Source organism: Erpetoichthys calabaricus, chromosome 12 (genome assembly GCF_900747795.2).
Source record: "Erpetoichthys calabaricus chromosome 12, fErpCal1.3, whole genome shotgun sequence".
Lineage (NCBI taxonomy): Eukaryota > Metazoa > Chordata > Cladistia > Polypteriformes > Polypteridae > Erpetoichthys > Erpetoichthys calabaricus.
In genome coordinates, this window is record NC_041405.2 from 77,330,425 (window position 1) to 77,344,365 (window position 13,941).

Below are 13,941 nucleotides of genomic sequence, written 5' to 3' on the forward strand. Positions count from 1 at the left end.
CCATGTGCCTTTTACTAAGGAGTGGCTTCCGTCTGGCCACTCTACCATACAGGCCTGATTGGTGGATTGCTACAGAGATGGTTGTCCTTCTGGAAGGTTCTCCTCTCTCCACAGAGGACCTCTGGAGCTCTGACAGGGTGACCATCGGGTTCTTGGTCACCTCCCTGACTAAGGCCCTTCTCCCCCGATCGCTCAGTTTAGATGGCCGGCCAGCTCTAGGAAGAGCCCTGGTGGTTTCGAACTTCTTCCACTTACGGATGATGGAGGCCACTGTGCTCATTGGGACCTTCAAAGCAGCAGAAATTTTTCTGTAACCTTCCCCAGATTTGTGCCTCGAGACATTCCTGTCTCGGAGGTCTATAGTCAATTCATTTGAATTCATCTGACATGAACTGTCAACTGTGGGACCTTATATAGACAGGTGTGTGCCTTTCCAAATCATGTCCAATCATCTGAATTTATCACAGGTGGACTCTAATTAAGCTGCAGAAACATCTCATGGATGATCAGGGGAAACAGGATGCACCTGAGCTCAATTTCGAGCTTCACGGCAAAGGCTGTGAATACTTATGTACATGTGCTTTCTCAATTTTTTTATTTTTAATAAATTTTCAAAAATCTCAAGTAAATTTTTTTCACGTTGTCATTACGGGGTGTTGTGTGTAGAATTCTGAGGAAAAAAATGAATTTAATCCATTTTGGAATAAAGCTGTAACATAACAAAATGTGGAAAAAGTGATGCGCTGTGAATACTTTCCGGATGCACCGTATGTATATATATATATATATATATATATATATATTTATATATATATATATATATATATATATATATATATATATATATATATATTATGGGGTGCCAAACAGGCAAATACATTGATTTTCTGAATATATAAAGTCAGATTTTCTGAATATATAAAGTCATTTTCGGAATATATAAAGTCATTCCTGATTATATAAAGTCACTGTCGAAATATATAAAGTCATTCCCGAATATATAAAGTTAAACCTTGAATATATAAAGTCAGCTCTGGAATATATAAAGTCATTCCCGAATATATAAAGTTAAACCTTGAATATATAAAGTCAGCGCTGGAATATATAAAGTCATTCCCGAATATATAAAGTTAAACCTTGAATATAAAAAGCCAGCATTGGAATATTTAAAGTCATTGTCGGAATATATAAAGTCAAAGTCAAAATATATTGATTGAAACGACTCAGGCACATTTTTAGTAAACTAAAAAACTGAACTAAGTCAATAAAAACGTATTCAGAAAAATATATAAAAAAACACTGTTCGGATAATGTTTTGAAAATGATGCATGTGCCCGGCATTTTGAACACTATATTTATTCATTCTTTTTGTATGGGCTCATTTTTGGACGAACTTTACAAGCCCAATTGACTCTGAGTGGCTTCTGTGTGTAACTTTACCGCAACCATTACTCAAAATGAAAGATTTCTTTCACTAGTACGAGTAAAATGACAAGCACGGAAATTAGAGAGTATTTGATGGAACTAGACCATTTTATTTGTGAACTTTCCCAATGTTCCCTCGATCTAAATCGTTTAGAGTGCATATCTAGATGTGCCGAGGAACATCTTCGCATCATTCTTGCATTTATCTTGGCCGTTAATACAAATGTTTCCGAAAATACACATCACGAAACTCTGTTATCCTCTTTAGATGTGATTTTTGAATTTCTAAATTGTATTTACGGCTCACTTTCGGAACAAATACTGTCTCTTGGAGGGGGTGCACATCCAGAATGCGTAACGGTTATAATCTCACCTGGTTTGCAACATAATATCCAAGGAGGTCGACCAAGGTAATTTATTATTATTATTATTATTATTATTATTATTATTATTATTATATGCCATCATTTATATACCATTGTTTACATATTGTGAGGTTTATTGTGCATTGGTTTTGTCTAGATTCTCTAATTTTTGTTAACATCTTAAAGATGTTCATGTCAAATCAATTGATGGTAATAAACTGCACTCATGCGAGTGTCATGCGATGGACACGATATATGAATTTTCATTATTATTACTTATTATTTGGCTGGCGTCTTTTTTTAAGGCTGCTTGCAATACGCGCTATACATCAGGTTACAATTTTTTTATTAATGTATTTTTTTCTTTATCAAATTGTAGCACAGGCAGGTAAGGAAACTTTCTCATGAACATACAATGTCAGTCCCGGAAGCCACTAGCGAAGAATATACCCTTAACCACTCTGCCATACCTATCTGATAGATCGAGTCGATTTTTAATTTTGGTGTTTTCAACTGAACAGCTGAAGGAACCTAAAATACATGGGGCTAAGGGTTGGCTATTAACATAAGTTAATATTCTCAAAGCCACATAATACATATCAGGGTGGCAGAGGCACCAGGCTCACCATCACTGGGTACAGTTACATTACAGCTCTGGATGGAAAACTAGTACATCACAGGACCCACACCCACAATCACACTCATGCGGACTGTTACTGTATTTGTAGTCTGTAATGTGGAAATCGTTTTGTTTTAAAAGACTCACATTGCTTAGAAACGTGCAAACGTGTATTGTTTAATGGCGCTCCAATAGGTTATAACTGTTAATGTTCCTTCTCCAGATACAACATTAATCCAACTCATGTCATGCATTTACGAGATTTAGGATTTTCTTGGACATTAATTTCAAGAATGATGTGTGTGAGCATTCGAACACTATTCAACCACAGACGACTGGATCTTGCCCACTATGGTGAATACAGTGTAATGTCTAATGCAATGTTGGATCAGTTAATAATAGATATTTTGTCATCCACACCGTATTCTGGAGAGACATATATATGTGGAAGTTTAAGAAGTCGCGGAGTTAGAATTCAGCGTTGGAAAATAAGAGAACGGCTTGGACTGATTGATCCTGTAGCAAGAGCTCTAAGAAGACGACGTTGTATTAGAAGAAGAACATATAATATTCGTATACCCAATCAACTTTGGTAAGAAAGTTTTTTTTATTTTTTTAAAGTCTAATTCATGTATTTAAAACATATATGTTATTTATTATAGGCACTTGGATGGCAATCACAAATTAAGCCCTTGGAAATTCATCTTTCATGGCTGTGTTGATAGCTACAGTAGATGCATAATCTACCTGCAATGTGCCAACAACAATAAGTCTTCCACTGTCCTTCAGCTTTTTCAGGATGGTGTAAACAGATTTGGATTACCAAGTCGTGTACGTACAGATGCTGGAAGCGAAAATATTGATGTAGCTCACTTTATGATTGCTGAAAGAGGTGTCAACAGAGGAAGCTGCATAGTTGGTCAAAGTGTTCATAATCAAAGAATTGAAAGATTGTGGTCTGAACTGAACAGAGTTTTGTCTTCGTATTTTAAAGATATATTTCTTTTTATGGAGAACCTTGGTATTTTAGATAGCACAAACTTAGACAATATCCGTATACTGCATTATGTTTTCCTGCCAAGAATAAACAGAGCTTTAGTAGAATTTGTTAACCAGTGGAATCATCACAGTCTTAGTACTGAACACAACTTATCTCCACTTCAGTTATGGACTACTGGCATATTGCAACATTCTGAAAATTCAGTTTGTCAAGAAGTGCTTGAATCCAACAATTTAAATTATGGTATTGACCTTTTTGGTCCCATGTCTGATTATACAAATTTTTCTGATAATGTGTATGATTTGGAACTTGCATTTGATAATCAGGTGGAAAATCATTTACAAAACTTAGTCAATCCATTGTCTGATGATGGGAATCATGGGATTCAGCACTATCTCACCCTATGTGATTTTCTGGAAAATAATTACAGTTCTACTAGTGATTCATCATAAGTACATACAAGTCAAAAATGCTGAATTTGTTAAAAGGATTTACATTAATAATGTATCATTAAATAGTACAGTACCTGAAGTTTTGTTATGACAGGATATTGTTTTGTCAAGATATGTAAATTCTTGTAAAATGAAAGTTACAATACTAAATTTACAGTATGTCTACTTACTATTATATTGTTTGTATGAGTAAAAGTTTAAAATACCAATGAAAACAGTATTTTCAGTATTTTTTTTTTGTGATAAATGAAGAAACACAACTGTCTTCAGTGCAAGTCACTTAAATTAGTAGCCCTTGAAACTGTTCAAGTTTCCAATATCAAATCTTTGGCTTTTTCTTCCATTTGTATCGTTTCTGAAAAAATAACTCCACAAACCTACTCAACTGCCTGTTGTAGCCCATTGTAACCATGTCATCTGCACTTCTTAACAGGTAATCCACCTAAAGCTAAACATATTTGGACCCATTTAGTACTAGACCAACTAGGAAACATTTGGATTGCTGCTGGAAGAGCTGATGGAGAGGCCAGCAGGGGCACTTACCCTGTAGTCTGTGTGGGGATGACAATGCCCCACTGCAGTGATGGGGACACTACGCTGTAAAAATGGTGCTGTCCTTCAGATGAGATGTAAAACCGAAGTTCTAACTTGCTCTGTGGTCATGTAAAGATCCGTAGGCATGCTTCGTAAAGAATAGGGTGTATCCTGATGTCCAAGCTAAATCGCCCACTACATTCTGGACCCCTAGTCATCCCCTGTCCTTAATTATCTAACTATCTCTCTTCCCCCTTCACCACATAATAGCTAATGTATGCTGAGTGTACTGGCACAAATGGCTGCCATTGCATCATCCAGGTGTATACTACACATTGGTGATGGCTGAAGTGGCTCCCAATTCCAAATCGCTTTGAGTAGTGAGAAGAATCCTATATACCTGTAAATGTAATGTGTTATTTTGAATCATAAAAAGATCTGAAACTGAGCCTCCTTATAACCCAAGTATTGGCCAATAAATTAGTTAAAAAAAAAAAAAAACCTTTAACAATTTTAATTAAGCCCATGATGACTTTTTCACAACACAGATTTTGTCCACAACACAAAAACATCAAAATTGAAGTAGTCTATTAAATAACTTTACCATTCACTTTACTCATACACTGTCATGAATATAACAATAAGCCATTTAACCTGCACCTAAATAACAAGTCCAAAAGCAATGCTAATAGAGAAAACAATACCTGATTCCTTGACAATACAAAATTAATTTATTTCAAATATATGAACAATAATTAAAAACACAGTGTAACTTTGTTCTTTTTGCAAATGAAACATTCTGATGTTGAAAAGTGTACAAATACCACAAAAGATTTTTTTTATTGCTTAATGTGTAATGTTTGAAATATACATCATCATTTTCATTAAGCCTTTCCAAACCCTGGGGAATTTCTAATGCCAAAATTCATATTGTTTTTAAAGTTAGTATAATTGTTGGTTAGAGGAATCCTAAGTATGCAGTCGCAGGTATTCGCCAAAGGGAATTTTGACTTGCAGTGCAAGAACTCCAAAGATGGCTCAGGAAAGAAACCAAGAGGAGGAACTGAATCACTTCCTGTTGCAAAAATAAGTATTTCTTCCAGTGTCACTGCATCAACACAAACTGAAAATAAGAAAAAAGTTACTTTAGTTAGCACAGATTTTTAGTAGCTTAATTTACATTTTTATACTTCACAACCAATGGCGGGCTAGGTATCTTACTGTGTAACAAAAGAAAAACAGTACAGTGCAGACTATTTGAAACAATTAACTCTGCAAAGGGATATGCAATAAACTTACAGCTTCATTCTTCATTATGAATAGAATTTGGGGAAAACCAAATTTGTTCTGTAGCATGTAAACAACCCACATGTATAGCAGCTGAAGCTTCAAAGGTGAATGTACCAAAAATATACCAGAACAATTATTTTACCAAAGCATTAAATATAGTTTTTTATAAACCCCATTGAACCACTTCTTAATGTGGCCTGCATCATTGTAGTATGTTACCCCATTTTCAACTTTACATCTCTTAGGTGACGCATAGCTGCAGAGAAAAAAATCTATATTTTCTACAGAGGAAATACTCGTAACACTATGCGCCTCAGTACATTCATTGAGTGTCTCAGTTTAAAAGGGCAAGCAAAAAAATTAAATATTACACCTAACCTTGATTAATGACTGGGACAGCATTTAACATTTAGCATGAAGTTTAAATGTAATTATTATTTTGTAGTATTATAACATGACATTGTAAAATACATGTAATCAGGTTAAGGGTCTCAAGAAGCCAGGGTGAAACCTGGCACCATCAGTCACCAGGCTGGACAGTCCCTGGATATGACACCGGTCAATCACAGGACACAATACAGCACACACCCACAACTCAGAATTGCACGAGGCCAATTCAGTGATGCCACTTAACTTAAACCAGGCAGACATGGAGAGAACATGACAATTTCACACAAATAACAACCTGGTGCGGAATTCCACCTCAGAACACTGGAACTGTGAAGTAGTAGTATTCTACTATGCCACCTGTAAAATACATGTAATATTATAATAATCAATGTTTGAATAAGCATATTTTTATACATTACATTCTGCATCTTGCAGATAGTCTCTCCAAAATCCCACTACAAGTAATTCAGCTTCATATCTGTTGCTTCCTTCCTCTGACATACGAAACTTGAAAAGTTGTTCAACTTCAATAGCTGTTAATTTTTTCTCCAATTTAATAAAAAGGGATTGAAGCTGCTGTGGAAACTGCTGCAATGCTGAAAGAACTCCAAGGCTCTGCAGTCCTTCTTGAAATCTATAAATAAAAAATAAAAATTCTCAGTAAAACCCAATTCCTATAACTACTTCCATATTAAATATGTTACATGTATATGTAACAATAATGAACCTGTAAGTAACACTTTCACAATAAAATATTTTAAGTACATATTGATTAATTTATGAAATAAAATATCTGAAATTCAGAAAAGTACATTGAATTTTCAGGGTATAAAAAGGAATAAATATTTATGTAATGAAATTGATATTGTATACCTTTCAAATGGAGTTCTTGTTCTCTGTAACACATACCAATGTGCCACATCTTTGGTAACAGCTCCTTTATTTTCCAAGGTGATTTTTTTGAAACACCCAGAAAGGCTTAAAATGCAGGATACTCTACTGATAGCCACTTGCAATTGTGTGTCTGATGTAGCTGTTTTTATCTAGAAGGAGACATAACAGTATTAAATTACGGTACTTTCTGTTTACAAATTGGACCAAATGTAAACTATGTAATTTTGTGATTGTTACTTACCCTTTCTTTAACAGTGGACTGTAGTATAGATTACTTATTCAAGAAATTTAAAGGATTGCTCTATCCTTTTTTTTGTAATTTGTTGCTTACCCTATGTAGTTGTTGATAATGGCACAGATAATTTTTAATCTAAGGTTTTTATGCAGAATGGATATACTGCTTCTGATAGATCTGCCATCTATGGGGAACAACATTGTACAAGAGAAAAAAGTATAAAAACTCCAATGAAAAAATCACACCCTACTAGTGTCACATAATCCACATCAAGTCATCACATCGTATGTCCCATGTACTTTAACTACAATATTGTTAAATAAATCACTTCTGTAAAATGCTCTCGTGAATTGAAATGGAACATGTCGAACCATAAGTTAGTATTTAAAACTGTAGACCTACATAACATTATTAGATTTATTTTCATAGTGCTGAGCCACAACAGGAGTACCTTGGGATTATTTTGCATCAGTTTGTGAAAGTGCAGAGTTGAACCGATCTTCTGCTTGTTGAAGCATCTCAGACGTGCACAAGCATGAGGCAGACTTAATGTGAATTTCCCCCTGGGATTAATAAAGTATCTATCTATCTATCTATCTATCTATCTATCTATCTATCTATCTATCTATCTATCTATCTATCTATCTATCTATCTATCTATCTATCTATCTATCTATCTATCTATCTATCTATCTATCTATCTATCTATCTATCTATCTATCTATCTATCTATCTATCTATCTATGGGGTTATTGGGCTGGACTTGTGACCAATGAATTAAGGAGGTATGCAGTTCTTCAACTGAAATGGTCACTCGCATTTGAGTATGTAACATTTTCATTCATGATACTATTTTCTGGAAGTGGTTTATTTAACAAAATTTCAATACAAATACATGTGTGTTTGAGACATTGTGAGCATACAAGTAAATGACTTGAAGTGGATAAGATTTTTTTCACAGACGTTTCTGATGCTTTTTGCTGTTGTTCAGCATTGGCCCCCATGGGCACCTATTTTATCAGAAATAAAAAAACAACAGATTGTTGTGTTGAACATACCTCTATAAGTTGATTACGAATATCAATATCAAGAATATCCTCAACTTCTGCTTCAGTATTTTCTGGACCTTTGGCCAAGGATTTATAAAGAATTGGGGAGAAAAAGCATGGTGATTGCCCCCCATGTACAACAGACATTGCTATCAGTTGTCCCGCAAAAAAATAGCAATTTTCCTTTAATGCTGCATGAAAGATTGATAAAAAAGGTTTTATAAAAATCAGTCATAAAAGCAAAACATTTAGTTATATAAAAATCCATTAGAACGATAACTTAATCAAGCAGTTAAGGCTTTGAACGTCAAACACTGAGGTTGTAGGTTTAAATCCCCCCACTGACATTATGTGACCAAGTCCCTACTCCTACCTGGGCTATAATTGAAAAAGAAATGGAATGAATTGTTGTCTCAAAATTTTTCATCTTATTGGATAAAGGCATTAGGCAAATATTAACTAATAAAGTAAAAAGAATTTTGCAAACATACCTGCTGAATTGCAACTTAAAAGTTTGCTCCCTGAAGCACCCTCAAACATTCCACTGTAATCTTTCAAATATTTCAGGCATAAGCGAAAATATTCACGTTTTGGACCACCAAGGTCTACTGCTCCTTCAGAAATGCCAATATCGTCAGTAAATTTTACATCAATTCTTTTTTTTGGAGTAAAGTTTGGTCTACTCATTGCTCTCACTGTGCCATCCCAAACATTTCTTCGCATTATATTGAACCGAGTAACTTCATGTTCATTTATTGCAGTGGTAAGTGGCATCAGTATTTGCTCAACAGACAATGATGTATCTCTGTAAAATTTAAATATTGCTCGGTTAATATTCTACATAAGGATTTATGCTGAAATATCCTGTCGCAACTGCATCTCAGTAAGTTATATACATTTACAGGCCTACAGCTTCCTTTTGCTATGACTAGCAGTCTACCGAAAATTCCAAAGATAAATTGATTGAACACATCATAAAACATTTACAGCTAAACAATACATTTAAACTGTCTGTGAAAATTTTTTTAAATATTTGGGGTTCAACCCAACATTAATTTAAACTACATACTGCTGGCTTTTAAATGTCTCTTCCATCAATGATCTGCTAATTGCTTCTTGAATATCGGAATCTTCAGACAAGTATTCTTCATTTTCAAGAAGGTTAACATAGTCACTATATAGAAAGAATGTTCATAGAGGAAAATATTGTAGAATTAATTTCACAATATTAATTATTCGCAATCAAAGCAAAACTTTAACTTTAATTTGTAGGACTCTGAAAGTAATACAAAAAAGTCCCTGGTATACTAACAATCTGTACTTTTAATCAAATCGTAAAATCTTTCCACAAACAATTGTTGGACTGTGCACATTGGTTTCTGTAGGTTATGTTTTACTGTTTAGTTTGATACCTCCAAAATATTCTTGCAAATGTAAACAAACTATTAACAAGTTTAAAGGACAACAGAATGTTCTTTGAAAGTGCCATCCTATACAGTGGACAACATATAGTTGATATTAATATATGAATTTAAGCAAATATTGATACATTTTTATACAAATGTATTCAAAATTTATGTATGAAATGTAAAGAAAATTCACAAAGTGCACTCAAATACTGACAACAAGGAAAGTAATTAAATGAGAGAAAAAAAATTTAATGTGCTTGAATGTATAAAAATGTTTAGGCTTTCCCACTGGACACACAGTAAATTATGTTCACTTCACTTAAATTAAAACACTGTCAAACACTGAACAAATTATTGCATCCTGTCAGTTTCAGTTTTACTTTAGTTATTTTGGTTTTCCATTTCCTTGCCTGACATACCTAAGATATGACACGCTGAAGCAAATAACAAAATTCTTTTTTATGTTTAGTAAGGTTTGAAAGCAAAAAAAGTGGAAGACTGAATAAGAAGTGAACAGAAATATAATTAATAATAAAACCTTAATCAAGCAATCCTCTTTAAGTATAAACAGCTTCTGAAAATTGAGCAATTTAATCAATTAAAGTACAAAACTATAACATCTCTGTTTAGACCTGTCAACAAAACCAGTTTCCTTTCACTTTCCAAGATTTCAGACTGTTTTGTTTTCCAGTCTGTTTAAAACAATTCTGTATCTGTATGTGCATCCATTATATAAACAGTCATTTGTAAAGTCTGCATTTGCATTTACCAGAGAACCAGTGCTCTGTGCCTACACTCCAAGAAAAATGTTATACAAAAAAAAACTGCATTGAAAATATTACGTCTAAGTTATTTAAAAAAGTAACCACTTAGACCTCCATAGAAAGGCTGCAGAACTGCTCTACATAAACCAAATATTGAACGTTCTTCTGTGTTTTCTAACTATTGCCAAAATTGGAACATGTTCTAAAAATTACAACATCTAGAGGACTGCCAGAAAAACCCTGGGATTAAACTTTTTTCCATCACTTGAGGAAAATATTAAAGTTAAATTTTACATTTCACACAATTCAGTATTTCAGATTTGACATTTCAAACCACAGCATTTCTGTTCTAAGTACTACAGTGAAAACAAATCACCTTTAAGACAAGAAGATGATTTTGGCCATTTTTCTGACCGGAACACAAATATCTTTGATGTAAAAAACATTTTCTTCTTAAACAGATTGTGGGAGCAGTTCTAAACAGTAACCCACCTGTAAATCTCCCCTGATGTCTCATTAAAGTTTTGTGCAAGCGGAGTAAAAATTGCACCTTGATTAAGAGACACAGTAGATTGCTCTTGTACTTTTCCGGTGCTATGAATTTTTATTGCATCAATGGCATCACTTCTGTTTTTCTATAATGAAAAATCAAAAATAAATATGACTGTAGAAACATAACAAATTTAATTATGCTTTAAACCATGCACCTTTGAATATATTTAATAAAGAAAATGACTCTCAGGACAACAGAGCCATATCTGGCGGCATTTGGCGCTAAGTTGAAACTAACTCTGAGCAAGATACCAGGTCAGTGTGGGTTAAACTCACTCACAAATGACCATTTTAACTAACATAGATTACAACTGTCTACTAACCTAACCTTCATCCTTTGACAAAATTGCAGTAAAACTAGAGTGCCCAAAGAAGAATGCACACATTCCACATGATTACCAGGCCATGATTAGTACTTAGACTCTCGGAGCGGTGAAGTAGCATTAAAAATTACACTATATGATGGTGGGTTTCTTTTTTAAAAACTTGCCTTTACAATTTAAAGTGATATTTCATTATTAAATCACGGTACAGTAAAACATCAAAAAGTGGACAACAGATAAGAAAGAAACTTAAAACAAAGGTGTATAAGAAAGGTGTTTATAAATACTACTACTTTTAAAATTTTAAACAGTATAAACTGGGACAATTACAAAATTCCATGTATATTGTAAATAGAAAACTCCTGCAACACCTCTTCACACCTATTCAGATTTACCAATGATGTTAAAAACTGGTCTCAGTTTTTTTTTAAAAACAGTGCATTATTATAATAAGCTGTACCAACCCAAGTCATTGTATACTGATATTAAAGCATTCACATACTTCTAAAGATTCAAAATCTCTTTCACTCTTCTGCTCCTCAATTATTTCTCCTTCAGAATTTGATGGCTAAAATAAAATATATTAATAATAATATCACATGTAAAAATATTTAAATTTAGCAATTAAAGTATTCCACAGCCTTCATTTTAAAATTTTCAAAACATTTCTTTGGTAACTACCTAAGTAAAATTAAGAATACATACACGTGCAAACCTGTAACATTAATTTGTTACAGGGACAATCTCCAAGTATAAACTGATGTCCAATATAAAACCGTTTTTAAAATACAAACTTACAGATGCCTCAGGAAAAGTCAACAGTGTTGTATCTGGTCTTATATAGATAGACTTCTGATGAAATATCTTTTTAATCACAAAGCCATTTAAAGTTTGGAGGCTCGTCAAGGATGGCACCACCAGTTTGCTGTGACATCCAAGTAAAATTTGAAGCCTAAGATTAAAAATTGATAGATAACGTAATACATAATTACAATTAAATATAAAACATAAAACAATAGTTTATTAAATTTTACATTTACAAGATATGCACTTCCAGCGAAAGAAATATACAAAAGGAAATGCAATACTAACCCGCATGTATCAAGCTTTGGCTTGAACGCTTCACGAACAGCCTTCATCACCATGCCTTCATCCCAACACACTTTGAATTCCACCGCTGACTTGATATGACCAGACTCGAACAGCCACGCTTTAATTGCAGCTCTGGGCACTTTCTGGCATTCAGCATCTGGAAGGAGTACCACTTCTTTGGAAAACGTCGGATGTTCTACTGACGGCTTTCCCGATCCAATAAGTTTTCTAAAATAAAGACATTCAAATATACATGCTACCGAAAGCCAAATGAACCGTTTAATTTCGGAAGAATTTTAAATTATATTAGCTGTGTCCCACTGTAAAAAATCACAACCGGTAGAAGGGCAAAACGCTTTAAATTAGAAAAAAGCTTACTGTTTTGTTATCATTTGGATAAACATAAGCCTGATTGTTCTCCGCCACAGGGCAAAGAACGAAAATGTCTTTAATTTAGGCAGTTTGTCTATCCCCGCTTCTGCTTTACAGACTGTACGTACCTGTAAAATCCACTTGAAGCTCGAGAGTTCTTTCTCAGATTGTACACCGGCAACTGCACTTTATGTCCTCTACTGAAAATACTGCTCACTTCTTGTTGAGGTGTTTGATATTGCCTAGAAGCGTGCACCGTTGATGTTGAACACGTAGCCAATTCAGATTTGTTCTACTGTACTTGGGCGGGGATATGGTCTGCACGCATTTGTAATAGTATCTATGAACTCTTCATTTTCAATTAAATTTCTTACAACCTGCCTTGCTGTGTTACTATCCATTGCAAAATGCAAAAACTACTAATTCTTATTGTATTTTTTGTACAACGCTTTTCTGAAACTTCTCTCACAGTCGGTCAGTCTTGTGAGGAATGTCTCATAAGGCGCCCATCGAAAAATTAAATATATATATATATATATATATATATATATATATATATATATATATATATATATATATATAAAAGAGGAGCACAAATATTAGGCCTATATGAAAATATTAGTTGAAATTTATTTTTATTAACATTTTGACTAACTTTCGGTTAACTTGTTTCATTTCACTGTATTAGGACCCCACAGAGTTTACTAAACATGTGCCTGAGTCGATTCACTCTAGATATTCGGCAATGACTTTATATATTCCGACACCGACTTTATATATTCAAGTTTTGACTTTATATATTCAGGAATTACTTTATATATTCCAAAGCTGACTTTATATATTCAAGTTTTGACTTTATATATTCGGGAATTACTTCATATATTCCAAAACTGACTTTATATATTCAAGTTTTGACTTTATATATTCGGAAATTACTTTATATATTTCGACAATGACTTTATATAATCAGGAATGACTTTATATATTCCAACGCTGACTTTATATATTCAAGTTTTGACTTTATATATTCCGACAATGACTTTATATATTCCGACGATGACTTTATATATTCAAGTTTTGACTTTATATATTCGGGAATTACTTTATATATTCCGACGCTGACTTTATATATTCAAGTTTTGACTTTATATATTCAGGAATTACTTTATATATTTC

The 13,941-nt window shown here is 33.5% G+C and overlaps 1 protein-coding gene and 1 long non-coding RNA gene across 2 annotated transcripts; both read right to left on the bottom strand.

The window, feature by feature from the left end:
- Positions 1-5,090: 5,090 nt before the first annotated feature.
- Positions 5,091-8,415, bottom strand: LOC114645068 (G2/M phase-specific E3 ubiquitin-protein ligase-like). Its single transcript, XM_028793012.2, has 4 exons — positions 8,263-8,415; positions 6,949-7,118; positions 6,495-6,709; positions 5,091-5,518 (listed from the first exon to the last, which is right to left on the bottom strand). The coding sequence occupies exons 1-4, from the start codon at positions 8,398-8,400 to the stop codon at positions 5,280-5,282; spliced, it is 762 nt and encodes a 253-aa protein (XP_028648845.2). The 5' UTR covers positions 8,401-8,415; the 3' UTR covers positions 5,091-5,279.
- Positions 8,416-9,280: 865 nt separating this feature from the next.
- On the bottom strand, positions 9,281-12,831 carry LOC114661510 (uncharacterized). Its single transcript, XR_003717844.2, has 4 exons — positions 12,100-12,831; positions 11,804-11,869; positions 10,919-11,061; positions 9,281-9,427 (listed from the first exon to the last, which is right to left on the bottom strand). It is a non-coding gene; the product is annotated as an uncharacterized LOC114661510 (long non-coding RNA).
- Positions 12,832-13,941: the final 1,110 nt, after the last annotated feature.

Excerpts from the sequence above, each read along its gene's own strand:
- LOC114645068 (XM_028793012.2), bottom strand. The coding sequence starts at position 8,400 with ATGTCTGTTGTACATGGGGGGCAATCACCATGCTTTTTCTCCCCAATT. Across the intron at positions 7,119-8,262 it reads TTCGTAATCAACTTATAGAG|ATAAAAACAGCTACATCAGA; the intron begins GTATGTTCAACA and ends GTCTCCTTCTAG. Across the intron at positions 5,519-6,494 it reads CTATCTGCAAGATGCAGAAT|TTTGTGTTGATGCAGTGACA; the intron begins GTAATGTATAAA and ends TCTTATTTTCAG.